The sequence below is a fragment of the Gadus chalcogrammus genome, chromosome 11, assembly GCF_026213295.1.
Source record: "Gadus chalcogrammus isolate NIFS_2021 chromosome 11, NIFS_Gcha_1.0, whole genome shotgun sequence".
Lineage (NCBI taxonomy): Eukaryota > Metazoa > Chordata > Actinopteri > Gadiformes > Gadidae > Gadus > Gadus chalcogrammus.
In genome coordinates this window covers 13,174,982-13,199,277 of record NC_079422.1, presented here as the reverse complement: position 1 = coordinate 13,199,277, position 24,296 = coordinate 13,174,982, and the positions used below count along the sequence as shown (strand labels likewise).

At 41.9% G+C, this 24,296-nt stretch overlaps 2 protein-coding genes across 3 annotated transcripts; one reads left to right on the top strand and one right to left on the bottom strand.

Moving 5' to 3' along the window:
* Positions 1-12: 12 nt before the first annotated feature.
* On the bottom strand, positions 13-6,951 carry atp6v1c1a (ATPase H+ transporting V1 subunit C1a). 2 transcript variants are annotated; one of them, XM_056603014.1, is made up of 13 exons: positions 6,906-6,951; positions 6,238-6,405; positions 5,680-5,747; positions 4,552-4,637; positions 4,177-4,271; positions 3,865-3,956; positions 3,657-3,755; positions 3,466-3,534; positions 2,534-2,626; positions 2,185-2,278; positions 1,730-1,827; positions 1,133-1,259; positions 13-762 (listed from the first exon to the last, which is right to left on the bottom strand). In XM_056603014.1, the coding sequence occupies exons 2-13, from the start codon at positions 6,367-6,369 to the stop codon at positions 664-666; spliced, it is 1,152 nt and encodes a 383-aa protein (XP_056458989.1). In that variant the 5' UTR covers positions 6,370-6,405; positions 6,906-6,951; the 3' UTR covers positions 13-663. The 2 variants fall into 2 exon arrangements, with proteins under 2 accessions (XP_056458989.1, XP_056458988.1); XM_056603013.1 differs by having other exon boundaries at positions 14-762; positions 6,782-6,946.
* A 4,213-nt stretch (positions 6,952-11,164) lies between these two features.
* On the top strand, positions 11,165-22,527 carry azin1a (antizyme inhibitor 1a). Its single transcript, XM_056603011.1, has 12 exons — positions 11,165-11,478; positions 12,047-12,166; positions 13,078-13,285; positions 13,525-13,698; positions 14,225-14,397; positions 14,946-15,080; positions 17,379-17,457; positions 18,651-18,725; positions 19,095-19,260; positions 20,237-20,352; positions 20,837-21,057; positions 21,322-22,527. Exons 3-12 carry the CDS (start codon positions 13,184-13,186, stop codon positions 21,434-21,436), a joined length of 1,356 nt encoding a protein of 451 aa, XP_056458986.1. The 5' UTR covers positions 11,165-11,478; positions 12,047-12,166; positions 13,078-13,183; the 3' UTR covers positions 21,437-22,527.
* Positions 22,528-24,296: the final 1,769 nt, after the last annotated feature.

Genomic DNA, 24,296 nt, shown 5'->3' with positions numbered 1-24,296 from the left:
CTAGAGAATCATGTGGGTAATCTTCATATTTATTCATGTACAATCAATGGCAAACACAATACTTTCACAATAGATCTATAGATCAAATATACAGAACATGGGTACCACATCTTTTTTTTTCCATAAATGTTTGCCATGGCAGGCAGAAACACATACCAGATGCATCACACACACGCACACAAACACACACACACACACACACACAAATAGAAATCTCCGGAATATCAACTTGGAACAAGCAGCTATCGATAAGCACAAACACAAAAGAGGAATGAATGTAAATGTAAAAACACAACTCGTCATCTGAAGCAAAATGAAATCCACAAGTGGTTCTTAATACATGTCAGGTCACGATGGAATTAACAACAACCAAGTCATAAAACAAGATATTCAGGTTTCATTATTATCTTATGTGTCAAAGTGGCAGCCATTTTGTTTACGGGTCTTCCACCACAGTGAAAGAGCATGCCCAGAGTTTTACACGTTAGACTAAAAGATGAAGGAGGAGGGACTGAAAGCACACACAGAGCCCAATGACAAGGATGAAGGGGGAGTTGTTGGGGGATATATATATTTATATATATATATATATGGATTTTTAGAAATATGGTTAACAGGTTTGAGATGTGCACTCAACGTACCGACTACATAACATAGACTGTGTTACAGTTTGAAGTCCAATAGGTTGCAGTCAATCTTGTAGTAAACGTAGGGGTAGTACTCCTGCTGGCTCAAGTTAAGGCCGGGAATGTCCATCGCCGACTGCGGAACAGACACACACGACCCGTGATGTCATTCACCAGTGAACGGGGGGAGCATTTCAACATGATGGAAAACATGATCTCAGCTACTCAGTAAACCGCAACTGTTCCTCATATTCAGGGGAAGCGGTAGCACACACAAGTTTTGTGAAATATTTCCCACATGCATCTACGCTGAATTCCGATAAGCAGAAATGGGGTGGGATGGGGAAAACACCTTCTTCTGCGAACTGCTGTTCCTGACCAAATCTATATTCAAATAGTTTTACTGTGCATAAAAACCTTACAATGAAACATAACCACGAAATACAAACACACATGAAAATATGAAACAAAATATCAATATAGTAAACAAAAGCAGGCCGACTCACATCGATGATGCCGGCGGCACTGCTGTCCAGGTGCTTGTAGAGCTCATTCAGCACCTCCCTTAGCTTCTTCATCGTCTTCTTAGTGGGCTGGAGGAGCATGGCCTGGAAGTTGACCGGTAGGCCGTACCTGGAGAGGCATAGTGGCGTTGCAGCTTAGCAAGAACTATCATTAACACGTCGGCAGGCCGGTCGGATCAAAAGGATCTACTAGGTTGATTTGTTTTTTAACCACAGGGGTGGTGGACCTTTCAGTTGGCACAGTCATCAAGAATTTCATTACTTTAAATTGTTCTTTAAAGAGACAAACCATTTCATTGTCATCTCGTATTTTTATTCCAAACTAGACATGAACTTTTCTGGCCATTCCTGTAATTTGTGATATTGTATTATGGTAAATAGAAGTTGTTGAATTTGATCTGGAAATTAGACTGTCTCTGTGGCTTTGTATTTAGGAATACATTGATAAAAGAGGTCTCACACCTGTAATACAGCATGGACACAGCCATCACTACAAGGCCATATGTATAATTCATGTAATAAAACCCACAAATAAATCAAGGGTTTAGTTTATAATAAATTCTAAACTAATAACTGTACCTCAAGACGGACTCGACGAAGACCCGTAGTGCTTTGATGTGGACCCATGCGATGAAGGCCTCACTGAAGTTCACCTTCAGCCAGCGCACTAGAGGGCCCTACAGGGGCGGAGGATCCATATCCAACATTAGGAGTTATTCCTACTGTGTGGTCAAGGCCAAAATCAAAGCAGAAAGTGAAATGAATTGAAGTCTACTCCGGGCTTTGGAATCGAATCCAAAAAGTGGAATCGACTATTCAAATTGAGTGGGTTTGAATGTTTTTGTTGTTTGTATGCAACAACCTACATAAAACACACCAATCTGTGTTTGATTATTTCAGTCTGATCCATTTCTCATATCAAAGATGACGGAAAAATGCGTGATGTAATCTTTCATCCTCCATGCTACTAAATGATTAGTGCCTTCCACTAGGTACATTTGTGCCATTCTCTCCTAGACACAAAGGGCCCGTACAAACTGCTTCTTCTTGTCTGTGGAGAGACGCGTCATCTCCTCTTTGTCAGCCTTCAGCTCTTCTTCGTTGTACTGGAAGTCCCTCATGGTGAACCTAGAGACAACAAGGTAAAAGAAAGGTCAGAGGTCATCTTGATCATTCCCGTTGACTACCTTCACAATCACTCTAGATTGTACATCAGAAAACATGTAACCTTTTCAAAAATGTAACAATATGTAACAACATTAAAACAGAAAGGTTTTAATTTCGGAGACCTATTAATGTAGGTCTCTGACAATGGCAATGAGGACTCAAGTGATCCAGTGTGGTGATAAGTGTGCTGTCGGTGCAGTGAGACATGGCCCTTACTTGTTTTCCCTGGCCTTGTGTCTGAAGTCATCGAGGGCCTTTCTAAAGAGGGTCACACTGAACAGACCGCTTTCCTGGTCCTCAAACAGCAGACTGGGAGAAGCAAAGATGTCACGTCAATAACACTTCTGCAAACGTATATATTTACACTATACAAATAACCCACAAATGACTATAGCATGAGAATAATGTTGACGGATGATCCCTAAAGTAGTTCAACCTTCTTTTAGCATACCAGGAGAAAATGTGTGCATGTCAGCCTATCATAAGACTACATCGCACTAGTTTGTTCAGCAATACCAACATAGAGAAAGCGAAGAAACAAGCCCATGAGCAGATGGATAATGTTTCTGCCACAGTCCAAAGATCCTGTTCCACCGTTGGGATGCCAGAAGAGGAGGTCCCCAAGACTTTTTTAATGAGCAACTGCTAATGAGCATCTGCATAGCGAGGGTGTTGCTAGGCAACGTCACCAGTAGGGATGGAGGATCTAAGTGAAAGAGCAACGGTTTGACGGCTGCCAAGTGAATTCATAAGTCACACCATTTTCAGTGTGGGGCCTGACATGGTAATGAGGTTTGCATGCACTTCTTTCTTTGTCCTTTGTGTTGACAAAGAAATAAAAACTAAATGTGGGTTAATGGTTTTAGGGAGATGGTGTGTGTGGGGGGGGGGGGGGGGGGGGGGTATAGATTGTAGGTTGTAGAAGAGATGTATAGGTTTTAGAAGAGTTATGAACTCTGTAACATTTCTCTCAAATCTCTAATCTTTCTGAAGCATTTCTAGATGTCAGAACCAGGATTTTGCAATTTATGTTCCATCACATATTTTCTCACGTCTGGTTCTAAATAATACATAACTAGGTTACTAGCATTAAAAAATCTCTGTTTTGCCAAATCACCAGCAAAACTGTGTAACCACGTGTAACTTACTTTGTGGATCGCGGAACGACCATCTCAGCAAGTGTTTCATACGTTTTCTGCCAGTCAGCATATCCAGTCCTACCAGGCATGAGAACACCCATTAAAACCGAGCTCAGCTTTAACTCAACCAACCATACATTCAACAGACCCATATTTATCTATTCATGCCTTTTTGTTTTACAGCTAGGCTAAGTTCTTACTTCGGAACCACCACCAGCATAGTGATGAGGTACTCTGAGTCAATTACAAAGTCTTCCTTTTTAACGATGTCTGCCAGGCTTCTGGTCAGCAGGCTCCCCCTGGTGGTATAGGGAAGCATAGGTCATCACCGAAAAAGTAAATATCATCCCTCACATACCATGTTAAACACCCTTGAGAACACACACACACAATAAAGAAAACACTTACGCATTCTTCCTCTCGAGGTTCTGCAGGTTTCCCTTCAGGTTGTTGTAGGCTGATGCCCTGGCCTTCAGATCGTTGTCAATCTGACTCACTTGCTGGGGGGGGCGGGGGGGGAGGAGAAATGGGAAGAGGTTGCAACAAGGCATGCTTTCAGCCCTGCTCTCACACAGACACATCATGATGTATCCAAAGCACAGGTAAAAACATGGCAACCTAGCAGCATGAATCACACGTTGACCATAGAGAGGTTAGGGGCCATCCGTTTAAACACTGCCAGGTCTCCAGAGTTCATTTTGTGTTGAGTGGGAGCGCTACCTTGGAGATGATCTCTGAGATGTTTTTCAGGGACTGTTTGATGGGATACTTGGCCATGTCCCACTGAAACCGTGTGATGTAGGTGACAAGGTCCACTGGAAAAAAAACACGTAGGAGGCGCAAAAAGGAGATTTATAAACCAATGGTACTCAAACCAACAGAAGTCTTTCAGGTCAGAATGAACTAAACAGTCTTTATGAAAACAGTATTTGAGTTTACGTACAGCAAAGGCTTAATATTCTTTGAATAAGGCATATTTTCTCACCATAGATTAGCTAAATTTGATCTATTACATTCAAACAAATCCTAAATGATTGTAAGCATAGAGATCCCATATCATCTCAATGGCGTTATATGTGCAGGGGGTTGGACTACCTCCATTGGCCAGCAGGTTCTCCTGGACTTTGTCTCGGCTGTCCTCCAGCACGTCGGCCATGTACTGAGCCACCTTCTTCAGCACACTGTGAAGAGCCGAGAGAGATGTCAAAACCCCTCGGCACTAGCACAAACACACATCAAAAGAGTTCACAGTACCCCGCTATAACAACGTATCCCAACCCCTAAAATCAATACTAGATTTATAAGCAGACACACATTGTGCTCCAGAAATAGTATGTTTCACCGCCATGGCATAACCACACGCCTCTTCATAAATCACCATAGCATACATCATTTGAATATCAGCAAATACATTTTGTTACAAGGACACGCATTTGGTTTGTCCAACTACAGCTTTAAAAGGGAGAGCTGATCATGCTCTATGTAGCTTCAATGGCAGCCATCACTACTCGTTCACGAAATTATTTTTGGTTATATTTATTTGATCAAGGGTTTACGAACCACCTAAAAAACGAAACCCTCCTCCCTAAATCCATATGGCCATAGAAATATACAGGAAGGACATCCACATTTGAAAGAAGATAGGTCAACATATTGTTTAGAAGGACAATGTTGGTCATGACAAGCGAGATCACAAGGAGTCTCACAAGGTGCCTTGTGGATGGGGAAATGATAAAAGAAGTGTTGTCAATTTAAAATCCCCTTTAAAAGTGAAACCATGATGTAATTTTTGACTTTCTATCTCTGTAATATCCATAGTGAAAAGATTCAGCGGTGCAATCAGTAAATTACTGTGAGAGATTTCTCAACTTTTCCAGAAGACTACATATCTATGTGTCAAACATCCGAGAGGCCCATTAGTCATGAGCCTAAAATACCTTTTTTTCCCAGACTGTGAAAGATGCCGCCATGTCACCCAACTGTAAATTGCAAACTTTAGCCTGCGTGCCTTCTTAGCTTTAGACCAGTGTGAAATTCCCCACGGTTATAGGGGAAGGTAAGCAGAAAATAATAATAGGTCCAAGCTTTACATCAGAGGATTTAGTGCTTAAACATTTAGTGCTTCATCAACAGTTCAAACTACCCATGTACATCAAACATATTACATAGGATGGAATAACAAAGAGGACACCAACTCAGACAGAGGGTGTTGGGGCAATGTACCTTTCAACAAAGCCGTCTAGTTTGGCCAGCTCATCCGACAGCCCAACCAAGACGTCCAGAGTCCCAACCTGCAACAAAAGGAAAAGAGCCCTTCAGCACAAAAAATGCTTTGAAGAACATCTCTGGTCCAGTAATGTTAGGCCATTTTGAAACAAGGTGTTTCATTTGAACAACGGTATCTGAGTTTTAATCAGTGAGTGGTGGCCACCAGGGGATTGTCTTTAGGACGGCACCTCTTTTGTCAGAAGCCCTTCATGCATTAGGGTTAGGGTTACAGTTCGAGGAGAATATTAACACCTCATGTATTAAAAAGGTGGGGTAATCTCATCTGGGTCTTGCAATGAATGACCAAAGCAGTAGCCAACCGAGAAACTGTAGCAAGGAACACTTTATCAAAGCAACATGTAACCTTACCATGAAGACATAGTATTTATTATATACTAGAATGCTTTAGACCAGCGCTGTTCATTCATCATGGTGTGTTATGATCATGGTGTTGAATTCGTTTTAGATCTAAATTAATTGTTGAAACTGTATTCAGTGGGTGCTGCTGCTAACCTTGAGATCGGGGATGTTGAACTTGTGGTTGGTGGACAGGTTGTTGGTGCGAGTAGTGGCCACCATCATGTGGTCCCAGGTCTGCTGGCATGTCTTCTCGCCAGGAGCCGAGATCAACCAGAACTCTGACATGTTTACAGTGCTTCTCCGACCAGTTGGCTTGTTGAACTAACAGCATGTGAGACAGCAAGTCCGTTATAACCATATTTTGGGCCATTAATAATTTAGTAGAACGACCACTGTATTCCTCGATGTTATGTAAAGCACAGAAGACTCAGAAACTGTCAAGGGCAATAAAACATGATTAGCCCTGTTTCTTGATGACATATGGCAACAGCATTAACGGTACACCGTGTATGAAGTGATTGTAGGACGTGTTTACCATTGAGTTTGATAAACAACCATACACTGCGGGGTGCAACGTGAAGCTGTCAGAAACCAGCTGGTCAGTAACTACACACGGAAGGATTAGCTGCAGTATATTGACCCACGGTACTAGCGACAAACACAGTGTGTTCGTTGTTGGTTCACTATTTGCGCTTACCTGAATAAGAAACCAATAGGATGTTTTCAGGAAAATATATAGTATTATTTTTTTAGAGCTTGCAAGTATTCATATTTGCCATTAGTCCAATTCTTGAGATCTTGTCATAGCAGCATTAAGTCACCTGATTATTCCGGAAAACAGGAAGGCCTTTCTGCGCACTCAAGCATGCGCACTCGTCACCCACCAAGCTCACTAGCGTCCACCTCTGGTTGGGATGCATACTGCAATCAGATACCGTTCCATCTCCACCAATGAATTTAACTATTAGACATCTGTAAAAAGTTGGTAAAACAAATTCCCAAAAGTTTCAAAGTGAATATATTACTTTGTGCCATTAATATTGGTAGGCTGAACATGTTACCTTTCCCTTCCAAGAAGGTACACATTAGAACTGCTGTCCTAACTTTAGTGGGGTAGATTTATCTGACAGCAGCTATAACTGTTCTGGACACCGATGGCTACAGTCAGCATTGAGTCGTCAGTCAGACACAATACACATTTGACTTTCCAAAATTGGATAAGGTGGACTCTGGTTTCCTGAACTTGGGTGTCTCCTCATGGAAGTCTTGGAAAAATGCAGCCGATGGGATATGTTTAGTTCAGTGGGTCTGGGGTTCATTGTTTCCAACACAATGCTTGGTCTGAGTGGAGCCAACCCTGGAGATCAAACAGCGGGATTGATTTTTGTCCCTATGGCTGGCCATAGGCCAGTCTGCCTGATGTTATCACTGCCTGCGATAGGTCTTAATCAGCCACTTTGTAGAGGAAGACGGCTGTCCATGCAACTCATCAGTTGTCAATTTTAAGCTTTACAAAATATTGCACCTGTGTTTTTATGTATTCTACTACAATTTTGTATGCTACGTTTAAACTATAAATATCCATCACATTCATTCGACAAAAAGAGCTTACATCTGAATATTTTTGCACGGTTTTTGAAGACGAAGGCTCTGAAGAACGTTGATCATTTACAACTATACAAATGTACAGAGTAGAGAGTTATTGTCCAGTAACACCTAAAAACCTGTTTGATTCCTAAACTCTAAAATAGCTGCACCTAAACACACAGACACACACATCCACACACACACATAAACCCACACAAGATAAGACAGACAGACAGGCCGACAGGCAGGCACACTCACACACCAACACACACGCATACCCCCACCCCCCGACACACACACACACACACACACACACACACACACACACACACACACACACACACACACACACACACACACACACACACACACACACACACACACACACACACACACACACACACACAAACACACACATGAAACTTAAACTATAACAATATGAGATATTTTAGGCGGTCCTGTTGATCAGCTCTAATAATACAAATGTATGAAACCTGCTGGCACTGAGTGATGCCATGAGAAAAGTGTAATGAATTGGGCCCTGATTATTTGTGGCAGAAAGAGAAAGAGGGGTGAGAGGTTGGACATGTTTAACATTCTGTTACTGTTTGAGTGACATGGCTTATCTTCATATCTCTTGACCCTTGAAACTATTGTTACAATGACATGAACAGAGAAAGCCTACTCAAACAAATATATCTTTTAATATATTATCTGGCTTATCACATTATTTGACCCTGAAGTTCCTTCCTTTATTATTTGCTAGTATAATATCTTTGTCATCAAACTATTACAAGTTACGTTCGTTTTTCTTAAATATCTTTTAAGACCCCGGAGGTTAACCTTTAAAGGAATTTACATTTGCACAATCATTGAACTTAGACGGCCAATGGCTTTCTCTAACCCTGCTTAGCATTCACCACAGAACTCAGGAAAGATGTGTCTGGACTTCTTTCTACTTAGCAACATTCTCTCACAAAAGAGGTACAAGAAACAGGTTTTTAAACGCACACTGCATTACAACAAGCACAATACTAAGCCCTGTTACATAATGCAGAGAATTAGCATAGAGCAAATCTATGAATCTTATCTAATTTATCATTTAGGGGGGTTATTTTCTCATAACTAGTCAAACAAAACAGAAACAAAGGCTGTTCCTTGCCTGGTGTTATCTTTGTATGACATGATTCTGAGTGTTTAGATTCTTTGTAAGCTTGAAAGTACGCCTGTCCATGGGCTTTGGTCCTATGAACTCTATCTGCAGACCTCGCTGAGCCACAGTGTTGATGTAATCTTTTGGCAAATCTTGTGGATGAGAATTCAATGCAGCCACTGAGCCCTTTTTCCTCCCAGTGGGCCACACACACGTCTGGGCCGCCCGTACCCGGCGGCTGCTGGAGTTGTTATTAGGATCTAAACAATGAAAATTAAACATTGGGGTTTGCCGGCATGCCAGTTCAGATGTTATGTGTGATTAGACTAGCATATACGTAGCATACTGTCAGAATGCAGAGGGACAAAACACGGAACAGCTTTTGTGTCGTGGTCTACAATGACTTCCCATCTAAAGAGGTTACAAAGGACCATATGCAGCACTTGTATGAGTGAGGCAAACAATGCTATATTGTGTAGGACTATTTTGTCCTTTGCATTGTGGAGTTGCTTCAGATTTGAACCCTCCTTTACTGATGTCAACAGAAATGTACAATTGGTATGCCTTACAAATGCACAGCACTCACAAACCAACATAATATTGAATATATGTGTGTAGCTTGTAAAGTGGATGGTTCCCCAGACTTTATTAACTGTATAAAAAGAGTCACATATTCAAAAACATTTTATTTAAATGTTTGTCGCAAAGCAACTTTGTACCAAGATTTCCCAGCTTTTGCTTGGCTCTCTTCAAATATGCTAAAAAATATGATTTGTTTTATGACTGTGATTATTAAATAATAACAATGATATCCTCAGTGTAATGTTATGAATTGATGGAATTGCATTACATTTATAGAGAATATTAGTAGTGTATTTTGTAAAATAAAAACTGTAATTAGAAGGACAATATCGGTCATGAGAAGCAGGAACCAGAAATCACAAGGAGTCTCACATAGTGCCTGGTCGATGGGTAAATTATCAAAGAAGTGTTGAAATTCTACTATAAAGATTCAGCAGTGCAATCAGTAAATTACTTTGAGAGAGTTTCTCAAGTTTTCCAGAAGACTACATATCTCTGTGTCAAACATCCGAGAGGCCCATTAGTCATTAAATGTACTTAATTACTCTGAATTATCCATCAACTCTTATAGATTATATTTTGGATTAGGCCCTTACTTCTTAAAGGACATGTAGGCTATTCATTTTCCAATGACGAAGCCTAGCTAAAGATGTTGTCACTTTTTCATTCCAGAGCCGTTTTGGAGACTTGCCTGAATACTTTCTGTCTGTTTAAACAGTAGCTCAGCCCTGCCCGCCACCGTCACGCGCTGTGTTGTAAAGGAGAGAGAAAAAAAAACCGTCTGTGGTGTTGCCGCCTTCAGGGACCGACTAATATCTTCACCATTTCAAAACAAGGGCAAAGGACGGAGGAATCCAGTGGAGCTTAATCTGAAGACAAATGTACACCGCTTGCTCTCCATTGAGGAAGACTGGGAAGATGCTGAATGCAGCCGCAGAGAATTAATTATCTGGAGACTGGACAATGTTCTGACATTGTTAACTAGCCAGAGGAAATTAATGAGGAGACAATTCAGGTATTTCGTTGAACATTATACTGAATGCCTTTAATTAATAACATTAATGAAGGTAGAAAATTAATCTCATGATATTATTTTTTGAATATTGATATTAGAAAAAGTGAATTTATTTCCTCTTCATAATACATTTTCAAGATTGATAAGCAAGTAGAAGAAGACAAATATATGTGTTTGGTTATCTGACGTCCTCTTTTAAGTGTATGCTTTAAGTTCATAACCTTTTTTTAACACCTACTGTATAGTAACAGCCCAACCAAAATACATGTATGCAGATTTACATACATTTTACTATATTATTATTATTATTATTATTATTATTATTATATATTATATTATTATATATTGATGTTAAGATTTTTTTGTTCAGTTAGTTTTACTTCATTAGTATTTGTGTTATGGTTAATAAAAGTAAATACTAACTAAGGGCTTGACAGCTCTGAAAGCGTTAAGCCCCTCCCACCGAGCCTAACTCGACCTCCAAGGCATATTTGATAGAAAGGATCCAGAATTGCAGCCATATTCCGGTCTACAGCAACGCTAATGCCGGTCTCACTTCCTATGATATGTGTCCGCCAGTTAACAGTCCCTAGATCTAGAAGAATAAAAATATATGAATAACAACAAAACCAACCACAAGAACGACAAGGGGATTATGTAGAAGTGACGAATCATTGTATAAAGCAATGTCCTAAATGTTAAAGAAACGGATATCTACTATCTGTATCAGAAGTCCCTCCCTCTTTCCCGACTCTATCCGCTTAACCCAAGTAACTGAAAGTCCCGCCCTCTCTCTCTCTCGGCCATAACGCATATTCGGAGCATCCGGTTCAAGAACAAGAACTCCTGGGTACGACGTTTACGCCTACGGTGCTTTCATACATCCATGGTGACCGTCCATAGCTGGTTAAAAAAGCAGTCGAAGTAGCTCATTTTTGCCGCGATCAACGACGTGCATGGCAATAATTATTTCATTCTATAGTAGCCCCACTACTCTTTAAAAATTCCGCCCAAAAAGAAAAAGGGATCCATCCCCAGCTTTGGGCTTTCTGCACACGTAAGTAACGTTAGACGCTGTTAGCTCCAGTTGTCCTCCGTTAGCATGTTGTTGATATGAAACTGGCTTCGGCTGGTTTGATGGCCAGATGGGTGCCTGGCATCCAACGTGCGGACATTGTTATTCTATACATATACATGTTAATCGATGCTGAAAACTATCTTCTCCAGGTCCGATGAGATGTGTTGAAATACAAAGGCCGTGGTGACTCTCGGCAGGCTGCATAGTTGTAGTTTCACGGTTTATAACGTGAACCTCATGTTAATGGGCAGAAATCAAAGTAAAGAACTCATATTTAACTCACTCAGCTCACATTTTAAAATTAAATGGCTGTAGTTATCTATCGCGTTACTGGATTTACATACGTGTTGCATGGATGTTTTTAAATAACAAGTACATCTGTGCTACTTTTTATTTTTTACCCCGTAGGACTGTTCAAATCGTCTAACATATTTGGTATAACTCTCGGTCCAGTCATTAGATCGTTTGCCAACGTGTGCAATGTGCATAGATCATCTTTCAAAATACGTGTGCTTTATATAGCCCTAAACTCTGGGTTTGTTTGCAGGCTTACAACTACCCAGAAGGCTTAGGGAAGGCTCTCTACCGAGAGCCGTTTGACTTCAACGCCGAGCCTCCTTGGGATCCCAGCTGATAGTGGATGAGCTCCATCACCGGACTCCTCCATGTATGTATCGTATTATGTATGCCTAATGCGTCCTCGTCTTACAATTTTCTAATGTGTGGATACATGGTTTCATGTGCATTTTGCAACCCAATATTGAATATTGTCTATTTTTTTATTTTTCCCCTTCTGTCTTAATTCATATTTAAACTATAAAATTGTCCTTAATCTCAACTACTTCTAACTAATTTATTATTTGATTTGACATTCCTTCGCTTTTTTTGGAGGATAGTCGCAATCATAGTTTTAATTCAACACGCTGTGGGTATTCCCTGATCAATTTAGTCAGACATTGATGTTTGTAAATGCTCAGTTATGTTCTGTTCCACGATTCCCACAGTGAATTTTCTTTTTTACACTCTAATAATTTGGTTCCCATCTAGGTTCAATTGAATACCCAGTCAGACAACTCGTTTCTTCGCACTATCCCTAAAGCCACAAACAGATCCCTAGAAAACTTCACAGTCACTTCACATCTGTTCCTGAGTGGACAGCTCTGTCCTGCTGACGCACTGTGTAACATTATCGACGCTGGCATCTGACGCTGAGGCCGCCTCCATTGTACCTTGGTTAATGCCATCAAAAGCAGCCTTTTACGGGTCACCAGCACAGGGATTATGGGTGATTGTGTGGGGTAATTGGTGGTAAAGTAAACGAACTCTGTGCCCCAGACTCTGTGTTTTCCTGATGGCCATTCGGATGAATGAGCCTCCTCCACACACTACAAGCGCTAACACCGCTGGATCCATTCTGTGCTCCGATTGGCTACTCGTTGAAAATGGCTTGTCTCAGTCACATTCTTGTCCACCAGAGAAACAATTTAAATAAAAGTTTGAAGCACCCATGACGATATTAACCGCCCTGATCTTGGAAATATTTATCTTGTTATTGATATTTGTCTTTTTTTTACCCAGTTGTTTGCATCTAGCACCCCAAGGGCTGAAGAAGGGCCAAACCAGAAAGACCTGGACCTCTCCATATCACACATGTTTGTTGGACAAGCGGAGGTCATTTGACAAGATGAAAGGACTATATGACGAACCGCAGTACTCCATCGACCTGCTGGACGGAGGCACGCTCCTCCAGCATGTTGTCGACAACCACATCTCTGAACAGTCCCTGGTAATGCAGTTGGAACATTGTGGCACTTGCACTTGTACTCAAAATGTGTTTACTACTCCGTCGACACCACAACATAGTTCAGAAACGTGATTTGTGTTTCGCTAGAACCTGTGACCAAATTAAATGAGTGTAGTAACTCTCCCGTATACTTAGTCAACCTTCATTTAAGTATATTTCCTTGAAGAATATCACTGACTAGAATTGGCTAATACTGCATTTATTTTTCATTGGTCCCTTAGGCCGACAAGAATGCGTTTTTTGTGGCGGATCTGGGAGTCGTAATGCGGCAGCATGTTCGCTGGCGAGCCTGTGTGCCCCAGATTCGGCCCTACTACGCTGTCCGATGCAACAGCAGCCCGGCCCTCATCGAAGTCCTTGCCGCCCTTGGAACAGGATTCATGTGCACAAACAAGGTACCCTAGTTGTGGGAGTTCTCGTCTTACTTATGATCTATCTGGTCTGTGTTTGGCTGTTGGCTGTATCCTAAGATCTTTACAAGGGCAGTACAAAGGGTTGAAATGTCTCGATGAGAACCCGTAGGACATTTATAAATGAGTCATACCAGAGCAGTCAGAGTTTGTCAGCAAACGACTTTGATATATTTTACGCCTGGAATAAACAATTTGGGCCAGCTGCCAAAATCACTTTTGATTGTTGGATCAAAGGATTGTGCAAGGTTGTGATTCTTGTGGTTTTGTAATACGGTAACCAAGCAACATCTATTCATTCAAAACGGCGCAGCATTTTTGGCCACACTTCCAAATACACGTTCCAAACGCAAGTTACCTTGTGTTTTTATCTTGGTATCGTACTACCATCATGGTACGCAATGAACCGCCCACCTGTGCTCTCACTGGTTCCTGCCAGGTCTCCCTTCTACATTACCATAGTAACCCGTATCTCCCGTCGTGCTCGTCTACCCCTGGGGGTTTGTTTCAGTCCGAGCTGGAGATGGTGCAGAGCCACGGCGTTCCCTCAGAAGACATCATCTACAGCGGCGGTTGCAAACAGCTCTCCCACATCAAGTACGCCGCCAAATGCAGCGTGGACCTCCTCGTGTGTGATAACGAGGCGGAGCTACGCAAGATCGCCCGCTGTCACCCGCGTGCCAAGTAAGTGCCTTCAGACCAGAAGTATCGGCTTTTATCGACCAGCACCCATCATGTATGTGTTACAGAGTTGCCATGTGTCCATTATGATAAACCTCATCCCTCAACTTAATCTGTTGCATATTGTTATTGTCTGTTTTGCTACATGAATGATGATGTTGTTGACATTTATACTAGCAATATGAAAATGCCAGTATGCTTTGAGGATTCACAAGCTCTGTCTGTTGGCACATAATGAAAACCCTTATTTTTCCCTAAACCAACACCCACTGAGATTCTGAGAAGTAAATGCTGGCATCCGTTAATAATTTGTCCATCTGTGCTGTTGATCATGGATATAAACCGGAAAATTGTCTGCTGCGGCGGGTGTTCTGAGAACTGTTTTTTTGTGGTGCATTTTTCCTGGTAAAGAGCTAAAAAGATCAGCTCATTAAATACAAGTTACGGCATTATTTTGTATCCATAGCCATTTGTTAAATTCAATTAAACCATCTTTTTGGTCTGTACATTTTCTTAATAGTATATTTATTTGGTATTATTTTATTTCCAAGGCTGCTGCTGCAGGTGTGGACGGAGGCGTCCGGCAGAGGGGAGGAGATGAGCATGAAGCTGGGCTGTTCCCTGAAGGATTGCAGACGCCTGTTGGAGAGGGCCAAGGAGCTGGGCGTCCAGGTGGTGGGAGCCAGGTAAGACCTGCTCAGGACACGTGGACAGGGAACTGGACCAGTAGAATCCCCAGCACCTCCAGGAAGTATAATCCCTAACCTGACATGCCCTCCATGATTCTCATCAGCCTTTGTCCTATTTTAGAGATATCGAGAGAGGAGAACTATTGGACATTTTGTTTAAGTAAAAGCTGTGCTTGATCTTTCTTATCACCATTGCTTTTTAATGCTCCTCAGTTAGTTTAGACTATACTATCAAAGTACTGTTACTAAGTAGTGTTACTAACACCCAGGGCCGTCGGACTGCGGGTATAAGGTACACAGTTGTGGGGGGTAGGCCTGTCACGATAACAAATTTTTCTGGGCGATTAATTGCCCCAGGAATTATTGCGATAAGCGATAATATTGCAGTTTTTCAACTAATATAATGATAAAGTACACCCTTTCGAAGATCAATAAACCTTTATTTTTTAGTAGCCGCGTTTACATGGCACATCTGATCCGCATAGATTTCTATGCGTCATAGATCTGTTCCTAAAATGTTTTCCGAATATAGGCTACTGTATACATGGCAGTAACAAAAGTGTCCGTTCTGTCTCTCGCGCACACCTGACACATCTCTGGACCGGCGGCGACATAATGGATGTCTTATCACTATCGGGGATTTTAAATTTGATTTTAATGAAAGCACAGCAGGAGAGAGCTTTTCTCTGCCTGCTCCTTCAATTAAGAAGGAGGAGGACAGCGCAGCAACGTCAATTTCTCGTCAGATCTTTATATTTACCTTAAGCTCTGCCGCAAACAAGAGGAATTTGGATGCGAGTCTGCAGCCAAGACTGGTGGGAGAGAGTGGTCTTACAGGAATTTAGTGACCAGGAATCCTCGAAGGTCCATTTGCGAACTACTGCAGCTGCCATCTCTCTAAATTAAGAAGTATTTTAACGTTCAGCCTGCAAAAGTACTACTAGTAGCCTACTCATTTACAGTTACCTCGGACGCGCGCGGACACTACGATACGCGAACACGTCATTAATAAACAGCCATGTCCCGTCGCTTAGCAACCGGACACGCTTACCGGATTACTTTAACAGAGCGATAACAAAGACGTGAATCAGGCAATAAATCCACTTTCCTTGACAGCGGTGAAGTTCGGTGTGCTTAAAAGTACAGACGGAGCTCAGTGGACCAATTGCGAACTACTGCGGCTGCTCTAAGTTAAACCCCAATCTATTCGGAATAAGTGCATACATGGCGATTAAAACTGACTACACCACCTCTTATATTCGGCATAGAATATATGCCGAACAGACAATTGTATTCCGAATGAGGCGTATGCATGATCATTTTCTGTTCGGCATAGAAATCTATGCGGAACAGATGTGTCCATGTCAACGCGGCTACTGACACTTGACGAGGGGGTTTACTCGTTGTGCCCTGTAATTATGAGTCGGAGCCCGATTTCAACCCGACATTTGTTACTTAGGCCTACCCTGCTAAATATATATAATATATATAAATATATATAATGCATAGAACGCCGGTCACTATCGGGAAAATAAGCCCCGACAGGGCGAACAGGCGACCGACGCGCAGCGGAGGTGTCTTGCTTCACCCTGAAGGGGCTTATTTTAGATAATGACCGGCGACGTTCTATACTACATCATCCCGCTTATTACAAGGCTACTTGCCAAGACGAAAAAATAACTTCACATGGTGTGTCTTTTTACAATTTATTCGTTAGCAGCATTCGTAGTGTTGATCAGCAGAGAAATAGTCCTTCAAAGACGTTGACGTTGCTTAGCAAACGAAGACGCTGGGGTTGACAAGTTACCGGACTACATGCAACGTTCCACGGCATTGAGAAGACCCGTGTAATAAAGGCCTATAATATTTCTGTTTATGGCATAGATTTCTTCTCAGATTAGGCCAATAAAGCAATGATTTTAAAAAAAAAAGAGTAAGAATGGAAATTATTGCGGCCGGCAAAAAATTATCGCTCATTTTAGTTTATCGCGCGATTAATTGATTTATTGCATATCGCGACAGGCCTAGTGGGGGGTCCCAAGGCAGAGGGGGGCCCATGGGAATAAAAAAATGATAATAACTAAAAAAAAAAGTATGTCTTTAGAATTTGCTACCATCCCCAAGTGGTATGAGCCGCACACTGCGCTCAGCGGCAAATTGCCGCCAGGCAATTCTATGCAGGGCGCTGGTAGGGAGAATTCGGGGGGGGGGGGCCCAGCAGTACCTCCTGTATACAGGGCCCAGAATTTGGTGCTACGGCCCTGCTAACACCTAGTATCCCTGGCCTCTTAACAGGTTCAACATCTCCAGCTGTGATAACGAGCAGGCATACGCTAACGCCATCTCTGACGCCCGGTGTGTGTTTGACATGGCGGTGAGTTTTCAAAAAGTTTTTGTATTGGTTTATTTATTTATTTTTTCGATGTTGACCATATTTATATTAATATGTAAAAATGTGTACTTATTTGTATTGAATTAAGATAATATTTTAGATTTATTTTAATATTATTCATATTTTCTTAAAGATCTCCTATTATACTACTTTTCTGCTGTTAATTTCTTATTAATGACTCCTATAGAGCAACCTGACACGAATCACAGCACAAAAAAACATGTCTATTTTCGGGGAACTCTTCCTCTCATCTGGGCGCTTTCAGCATTCTCTGTCAACACTCGGCTTCGTCCTTCTCCGCCCCCCTCCTGCCAACCCCACTCCGTTGTGATTTGTTACCTTCCGGAAGAGCATGCTGCAGCATTACCATACATGGAAAATCCGGATTGTTCTACGTAGATAAATCCCGGAAATTTGAACAAGTGAATCGCAACCGGCGTCCCTAGTGTTAAGCGCTCTTCACAACCACCCCAGACGGTCAGCAGGGAATACGTCTAAATGCATGTACGTCATTATTTGACACTTAAGTATGGTTAAACATGACTATAAATCATTACAACAACGTTTATAGGTCATAAAAGTCGAAAAAGCATAATAGGTGCTCTTTAAAGGAGACCTATTATGCTTTTTCGACTTGTATGACCTATAAACGTTGTTATAATGATTGATAGTCATGTCTAACCATACTTAAGTGTCAAATAATGACGTACATGCATTTCGACGTATTCCCTGCTGACAGTCTGGGATGGCTGTGCAGAGCGCTAAACACTCGGAACAACATTTGCGATTCACTTGTTCACATTTCCAGGAAATCATCTACGTAGAGGCACTCCTGCCACGCCCCCATATGCCTGGTCAAATCTGCCCGCCCGGTGGAGCTAGACTGCCCTTCGCAGGTCTTCCGGAAGGTAACCAATCACAACGGAGTGGGGTTGGCAGAAGGGGGGCGGAGAAGGACGAAACCGAGCGTTGACAGAGAATGCTGAAAGCGGCCAGATGAGAGGAAGAGTTTCCAGAAAATCGACAGTTTTTTGTGCTGGGATTTGTGTCAGGTTGCGCTATAGGAGTCATTAATAAGAAATTAAGACCAGAAAACCAGTATAATAGGGTGTCTTTAAGGTCATATGCCAGTAGATGTTTTTCTTTTGTTCATGGTGTTTATCCCATTCCCGCAGGAGGACATGGGGTTTACAATGAACATCTTGGATATTGGAGACGGGATCAGTGGTTCAGAGACCCAGCTCAAACAGGTCAGTGGGCCTTCCTTTCCCTGTGTGTCGTGTATCTGTTTATCTGTGTGTGGACATCTAAACCGATATAAAAGCAAAGACTATCACTTAATGAAAAAGGTGATAAAATCAAACTTTATTTATCAGGCGCAAATGCATATGAGAGGTACGATTTATTAAAAAAAAGATCGGGATGATTACGATGAGTAATTTAGGAGAGAGCTAAACAAAAATTATGTGGTTTTTTTTATGAGTTAAGCTTGATTGTGTGTGTAAATAATAGTTCACATTAGTATTACATGCATTCAAATATCATTACATGACATTCATGTAATGCATCAATCAATGCGACTTCCCTGAATCATGAACATGTAATTCTCTCTGCTTCAGATCAACAGGGCTGTAATGTCCGTGGTTGACTTGTACTTCCCTCCTTCCACTGGGGTCTCCATCGTGGCTGAGCTTGGCGGCTATCTGGTGGCCCCTGCCTTCACATTGGCCGTCAACATCATCTCAAAGGGTGTTGTAGCACGCGATCTGCAGGAACTCCACCGAGGTCAGTAATGACTTGTTCTGCTCTGAGATTCTTCAAGAAGAATGAAACCCTAAAACAAAATTGAAGACCCCTGGATGAGTCCAATATTGAGCATTTTAAAGGCAATCAGATTCAGCTTGGGTCAAGTCAAAGAAACCAGTTAAACATATATGGCTTATGGATGTATCCGACCCAATATACAATTAATTACTTTCTATTAAAGCTAGGATGGGGCATTTGATTTTAAACCCAATTTGTCATATTTGTGGAAATTCTCTTAACATCTCTACAGCAATCCATAAAAAAAAAAGATATCTGTGGTTATCACAGACCTTTAATAAGCCTGTTGAATCATTTCATTTGGCCCAAATGAATTGATTGGATAGCCTCCCTGTCTTACTTCCTACTTACCTAGATATCTTCTGCATGCACTCTTCCCCCATACATCTATTGCACATGAACGGAATCTTGCACAACTTAGGCTAGGCAGACCTATTGCTAAAGCTAGCGAGCAAGTCATGTGTTTTGGGGAGTGGTAGACTGGGTAGCCCCGCCCATTCTGCCGGCGATGTGAGTTCGCCCTGCACAAGGGTCTGGAGAAGAGCAATACATTTCGTTCTGCCTCCGATACGTTTTTGCGGCAGCCGTTCAACAAGCTGGCTTTTCCCTCTGGCGCGTTATTGGCTGGTTTAACACAATGACGACAGGAAAGCAACGGCAAGCAGCCAATTGCGTACAGAGTCATTTGAACTAGGCCCATTGACCATGCCTCTTGTCCTGAAGAAAACGACGGCAGCTTCCCCAGACAAACATGCAATCTACGATTGAGCTTGGTCTAGCAATAGCCAGGCTATGGGAGTGGCTCTTGAAGGAGGCCAGAAGAGAGGTTTTTTTAATGGTTGGATACATTCAAAATATAGCTGTCTCTAGCTTGTTTCTCAAAACTGCCTCCACTAGCTTCAACCTCCTGTCATTGTCTTCTGCCCTCTTGCCACAGACGCGCCGTCTGCCAATGACGAGCCAGAGTTTCAGTACTACATCAACGAGGGCGTGTACGGATCCTTCTCCTGCAAACTCACTGACTCTGTGATCCCAGTGCCGTTGGTTCACAAGGTGAGTGGAGGAAATTACCTCCCTAGTGAGGGAAGATGTAACTTTTCAAGGTCTATGCATCTGAATGGTGGTCCTTTCAGCAAGGATAGGTCAATCTGCGTCACTTGAAGGCAACTACCTAGGCTGTATGTATCCTACAAAAATACCATTAATATTATAGTACTCCAAACTGCACTAGGAGTGTTTAGAGAGCTGATGCCTATTGCATATCTAACATGGCCTAGTCTTGGATCAGATGATGAACTAATAATAATGAACTAATGACAACAACAAAGCAAAATTATTTAGAACATTCAAATGGAAAACAAATGGCGGCAGTGGAAGTAAAGAAAAATGGAGACTTGAAAGTAATCACCAGCAACCTTGGTGGGATCAGCAAAAACAAAATTTTCCGAGTCCTCACCCTTCTACCCTGTCTCCCTCTGTGTACTGCCATTGGCCTTGCTATAGCAATCAAAGTACCTTCTCTTTTCGGTCCTCCCAGAACATCGCCCCAGATGAGCCGATGTTCAGCTGTAGCCTGTGGGGTCCATCCGGGGACAACATGGACCAGGTTGTGGAGCAGTGTGTGTTGCCTGAGCTCCACACGGGCGACTGGCTGGTCTTCGCCAACGCCGGGAGCTTCAGTCTGGGCCGGCCGATGGCGGGAGGCGGGGTCAACACGCCCGCTCCCCCGGTCCACTATGTCATCTCCACCAGAGACTGGTAAAAGTTCCAACACTAAAGGAGAACCAAACACTAAAACAACTTATTCTTGCGAGTGGAGAAAACTGAACGGCAATCAGCCCCACCTTTTTAAATGGAAAAAAGATATCGACCAGGAGGAGGCCAGAAGGCGTTATATTTTTTTTAATAGGGGGCTGGGACTAGCTCAACGAAATCACATGGTGCTTTGTTTTATAGAAAAATCCTTTCTTGTTTAAGCACTGTATTCAATTGTAACCAGACATTGTTTTGTTTCCATCTCAGGTTTGAGATGCAGGATACTGGCGTCACGCAAGAGATCAACCTCAAGAACTTCTCTCTGGTCCCTTATTTCTTTAAATCCTGCCAATCAGGGGCTGCCTTCTCTGTCCCAGCTTAGTGATTGTTCTGGTATACATTTTGGAAGGACTTAAACGGACAGTGTGGCTGGAATTTGGCTGGTTTGTTATAGTTCGCAAACCCAAAGTATCTGTCGGATAATTATGCAAAAAAAAAAAAAGGACGAGTCAAAAAGTTAACTGAAAACGTAGCGTATCCCGTTGTATTAGTGATTGATTTAAATTTGTCCTGTTTGCAAGATTTATTTCCAGTGATTGTACTACATGCATTCAATTGTGTATTTATATTTATGTGTATTTATAAATTAAGGGGTTGTATATTTGTTTATTTTGTCTAAAAAGCCTGATTCCAGTATTGCATCTTTGCTTAGTTTTCAGCACTCAGTAATTTCACTTCAGGGCTTAAGGCATGACACAGCTGCACAGATCAAAGTGCAAATTTTTCTTCCAACTTTTGGTTGCAGTAAACTGTATCCAATTGTGCCTCAATGGGGAAACATTGTGAAGAATGAGCACGTTATGCAGCATGAGAGCTGTCTCTAGGGGACGCCGTGGCTATATACTGCTTGCTGCTCATTTCTGGGCTAGAAGCGAGAAGGCTCACTGCTAGGTGTGCACCAATCGACTGGTGTGTTTCAGAGTGGTAACCCGCCGAAGTGTGGCGTGCTGTCTTGGCGAGCTACCATACTATCGGAGGACCGGGCTGGTAATTGCTGTACCTCAACCTTGGCAAACAATGTTTTTTTGATATCTTTTTTTAAGACTAAAGAATGTGCTAAAGGTGGCACAGGGGATGTGAAAAGAGGCCTAAAAAAATGCTGATTATTGAAGGAAAGGGACGCTTTGTAGAAGGAATCTTTAATCTTCCTATAACTCTTAACAAGCTGTGTGCCATGTTTAATATTTATAATGGCTGCTGGTTGAGCGTTCTTCTTCCTTTTTCAATAGTGATTCCTTGGATTTACCATTATACCTAGTTTTAACTAAACATGTTTATCCTTTGTGAACCGGCTAACAACCAAAAGGACAATACACGTTGTTAACCTGTAGCTGTGCGTGTCATCAAATTATCATTATTAAAAACCTCACTGGGTTGATTATCAATGGCATCGTCCTGTGTTTTCTTAATGTTATGTCTTTTATATATCGAGATATCTTTACATCTATATATGCAATATAACATGTCATATTGAGTCTCCAATTCTAGTGCATTGTAAAAATGTAATATTTTAAAAGAGTCGCATACATGTAAATAGGCTACTATGGAAACATTACTTTTATTCTGTGTAATGAAAACAAATGTTAGAGATATCATTACAAACATTAGATCACTCACTTTTTCAAGTATTCAGTCGATTAAGTAGTAGTTGTACAAATGTAGAATAGAAGGCTATATCTCAGGTCTGGACATGTATTATTCAACCGGAACACTAAAATATATATATACACCATATATATACGACATATATATATTGTATATGTATATATATATGTATGTACAGTATATGTATGTGTGTGTATCCGTATATATATTTGATGTCAATTTAAGATTGCACCCATGATCTTCAATGTCGGCTGTGCCCTTACAGGGAAACGTAATAACCCCAATCCAAATCGTGAAATACAGTAGTCTTACATGAAATCTGACTGGCATGCAATCCCACGTGAGTGGTGTGTCTCCCCTCACATTTTACCTCAAGATTAGGGTAACGTTAGCCTGGAATTGGTCTTGCGATCTGGGCTTAACTCACTTAAGCATGCAGTCGTGCAAATTTGACCTCATAGTTGTCTTAGCGTGGGCCCTCTTTTGAAATGATCGCTCACGATTAAGATTTTGGAACAGTTACATCCAAATCGACCACTTTAATCGCCATGCTCGACTCTCCAGAAGTCGCCAGAAATGCATGGGTTAATTGCACAATTTCGAAATAAAAAACATTTGTATACTTCCGCCTTAATAAAATCAGTTGAATCTGAATCCCACCTTAATAAACAATTTGTTAAGTTAAAATAGTTTGAAAACCACTGTCCTGGATGATCAGTCAACTGAGGATGTACTGCCAAACTACAAAGTGCATTCAATTAAAAGTATATCAGAAATGAGGATTACATTTTACATTACATTATGATGAGCATGTGGATTAATTTTAATTAGTCTTTTTAAATCACCCTCGGGGGTGAATAAAGCAACACAGACAATTGAGAGTTTGATCCACGCGTAGGCTTACTGTGAAGCCTCATGTGCATTCAGACTGGACTTCGTGTAGACAAACTTTCTGCAGTCCCCCTGGGGACCAACATGCCCACAACAACCGCTCTCCGGGTGCGATGACTCGAGCAGAAGGAGATCGGCCTGTCACAGGCACAATGGGCGGTGGTAAAGGTGCGATGGGTGGCAACTTGCTGCCACCAGGTGTCACCGCTGATGGCTAAACAAAGAAAACAGGGAGAGCCTGAGGGGCCAGGCGCCCGATGGCCCCACTGAAGTATATGGCCGCTCAGGCTCTCCCTACCTCTTTGTGAACAGTGCACAGCAAGTCATTGCCCACAACATGGAGAGTGAACCTGACATTAAATCTGATGTGAGGGAGGAAAAGGCAAAAGAAGATGCCCTTGAAGATAACATTGAGATAGATAGACGGATAAAGAGAACCAAAAACGAATTCACTTCAATTCTGAACCTGTGTTTAGATGGAATTTGTGGCCAGACTTTATTAAATGATCATAGGATAAGAGGCTAGGTGGTTTGAGTTTGACAGAAGTGTCAGGGTACCTTGGAGGTCCCAGACAGCCATGTGGCTTCATTAAATGTCAGTTGTCTGGATCTCCATGCAAAGACTCAGAGAACAAAGGGGAGGTTGTAGACACACAATGGATTCATGCACACACAGGCAAAAGGGA

Bases quoted from the DNA above. Each gene is read 5' to 3' on its own strand.
- atp6v1c1a (XM_056603014.1), bottom strand. From the start codon at position 6,369: ATGTCAGAGTTCTGGTTGATCTCGGCTCCTGGCGAGAAGACATGCCAG. The intron at 3,535-3,656 runs GTAAGAACTTAG...CATGCCTGGTAG, and splicing joins ATGCTGGTGGTGGTTCCGAA to GACTGGATATGCTGACTGGC. The intron at 763-1,132 runs GTGAGTCGGCCT...TCTGTTCCGCAG, and splicing joins GTGCCGCCGGCATCATCGAT to TCGGCGATGGACATTCCCGG.
- azin1a (XM_056603011.1), top strand. From the start codon at position 13,184: ATGAAAGGACTATATGACGAACCGCAGTACTCCATCGACCTGCTGGAC. The intron at 13,699-14,224 runs GTACCCTAGTTG...GGTTTGTTTCAG, and splicing joins GATTCATGTGCACAAACAAG to TCCGAGCTGGAGATGGTGCA. The intron at 17,458-18,650 runs GTGAGTTTTCAA...CCATTCCCGCAG, and splicing joins GGTGTGTGTTTGACATGGCG to GAGGACATGGGGTTTACAAT.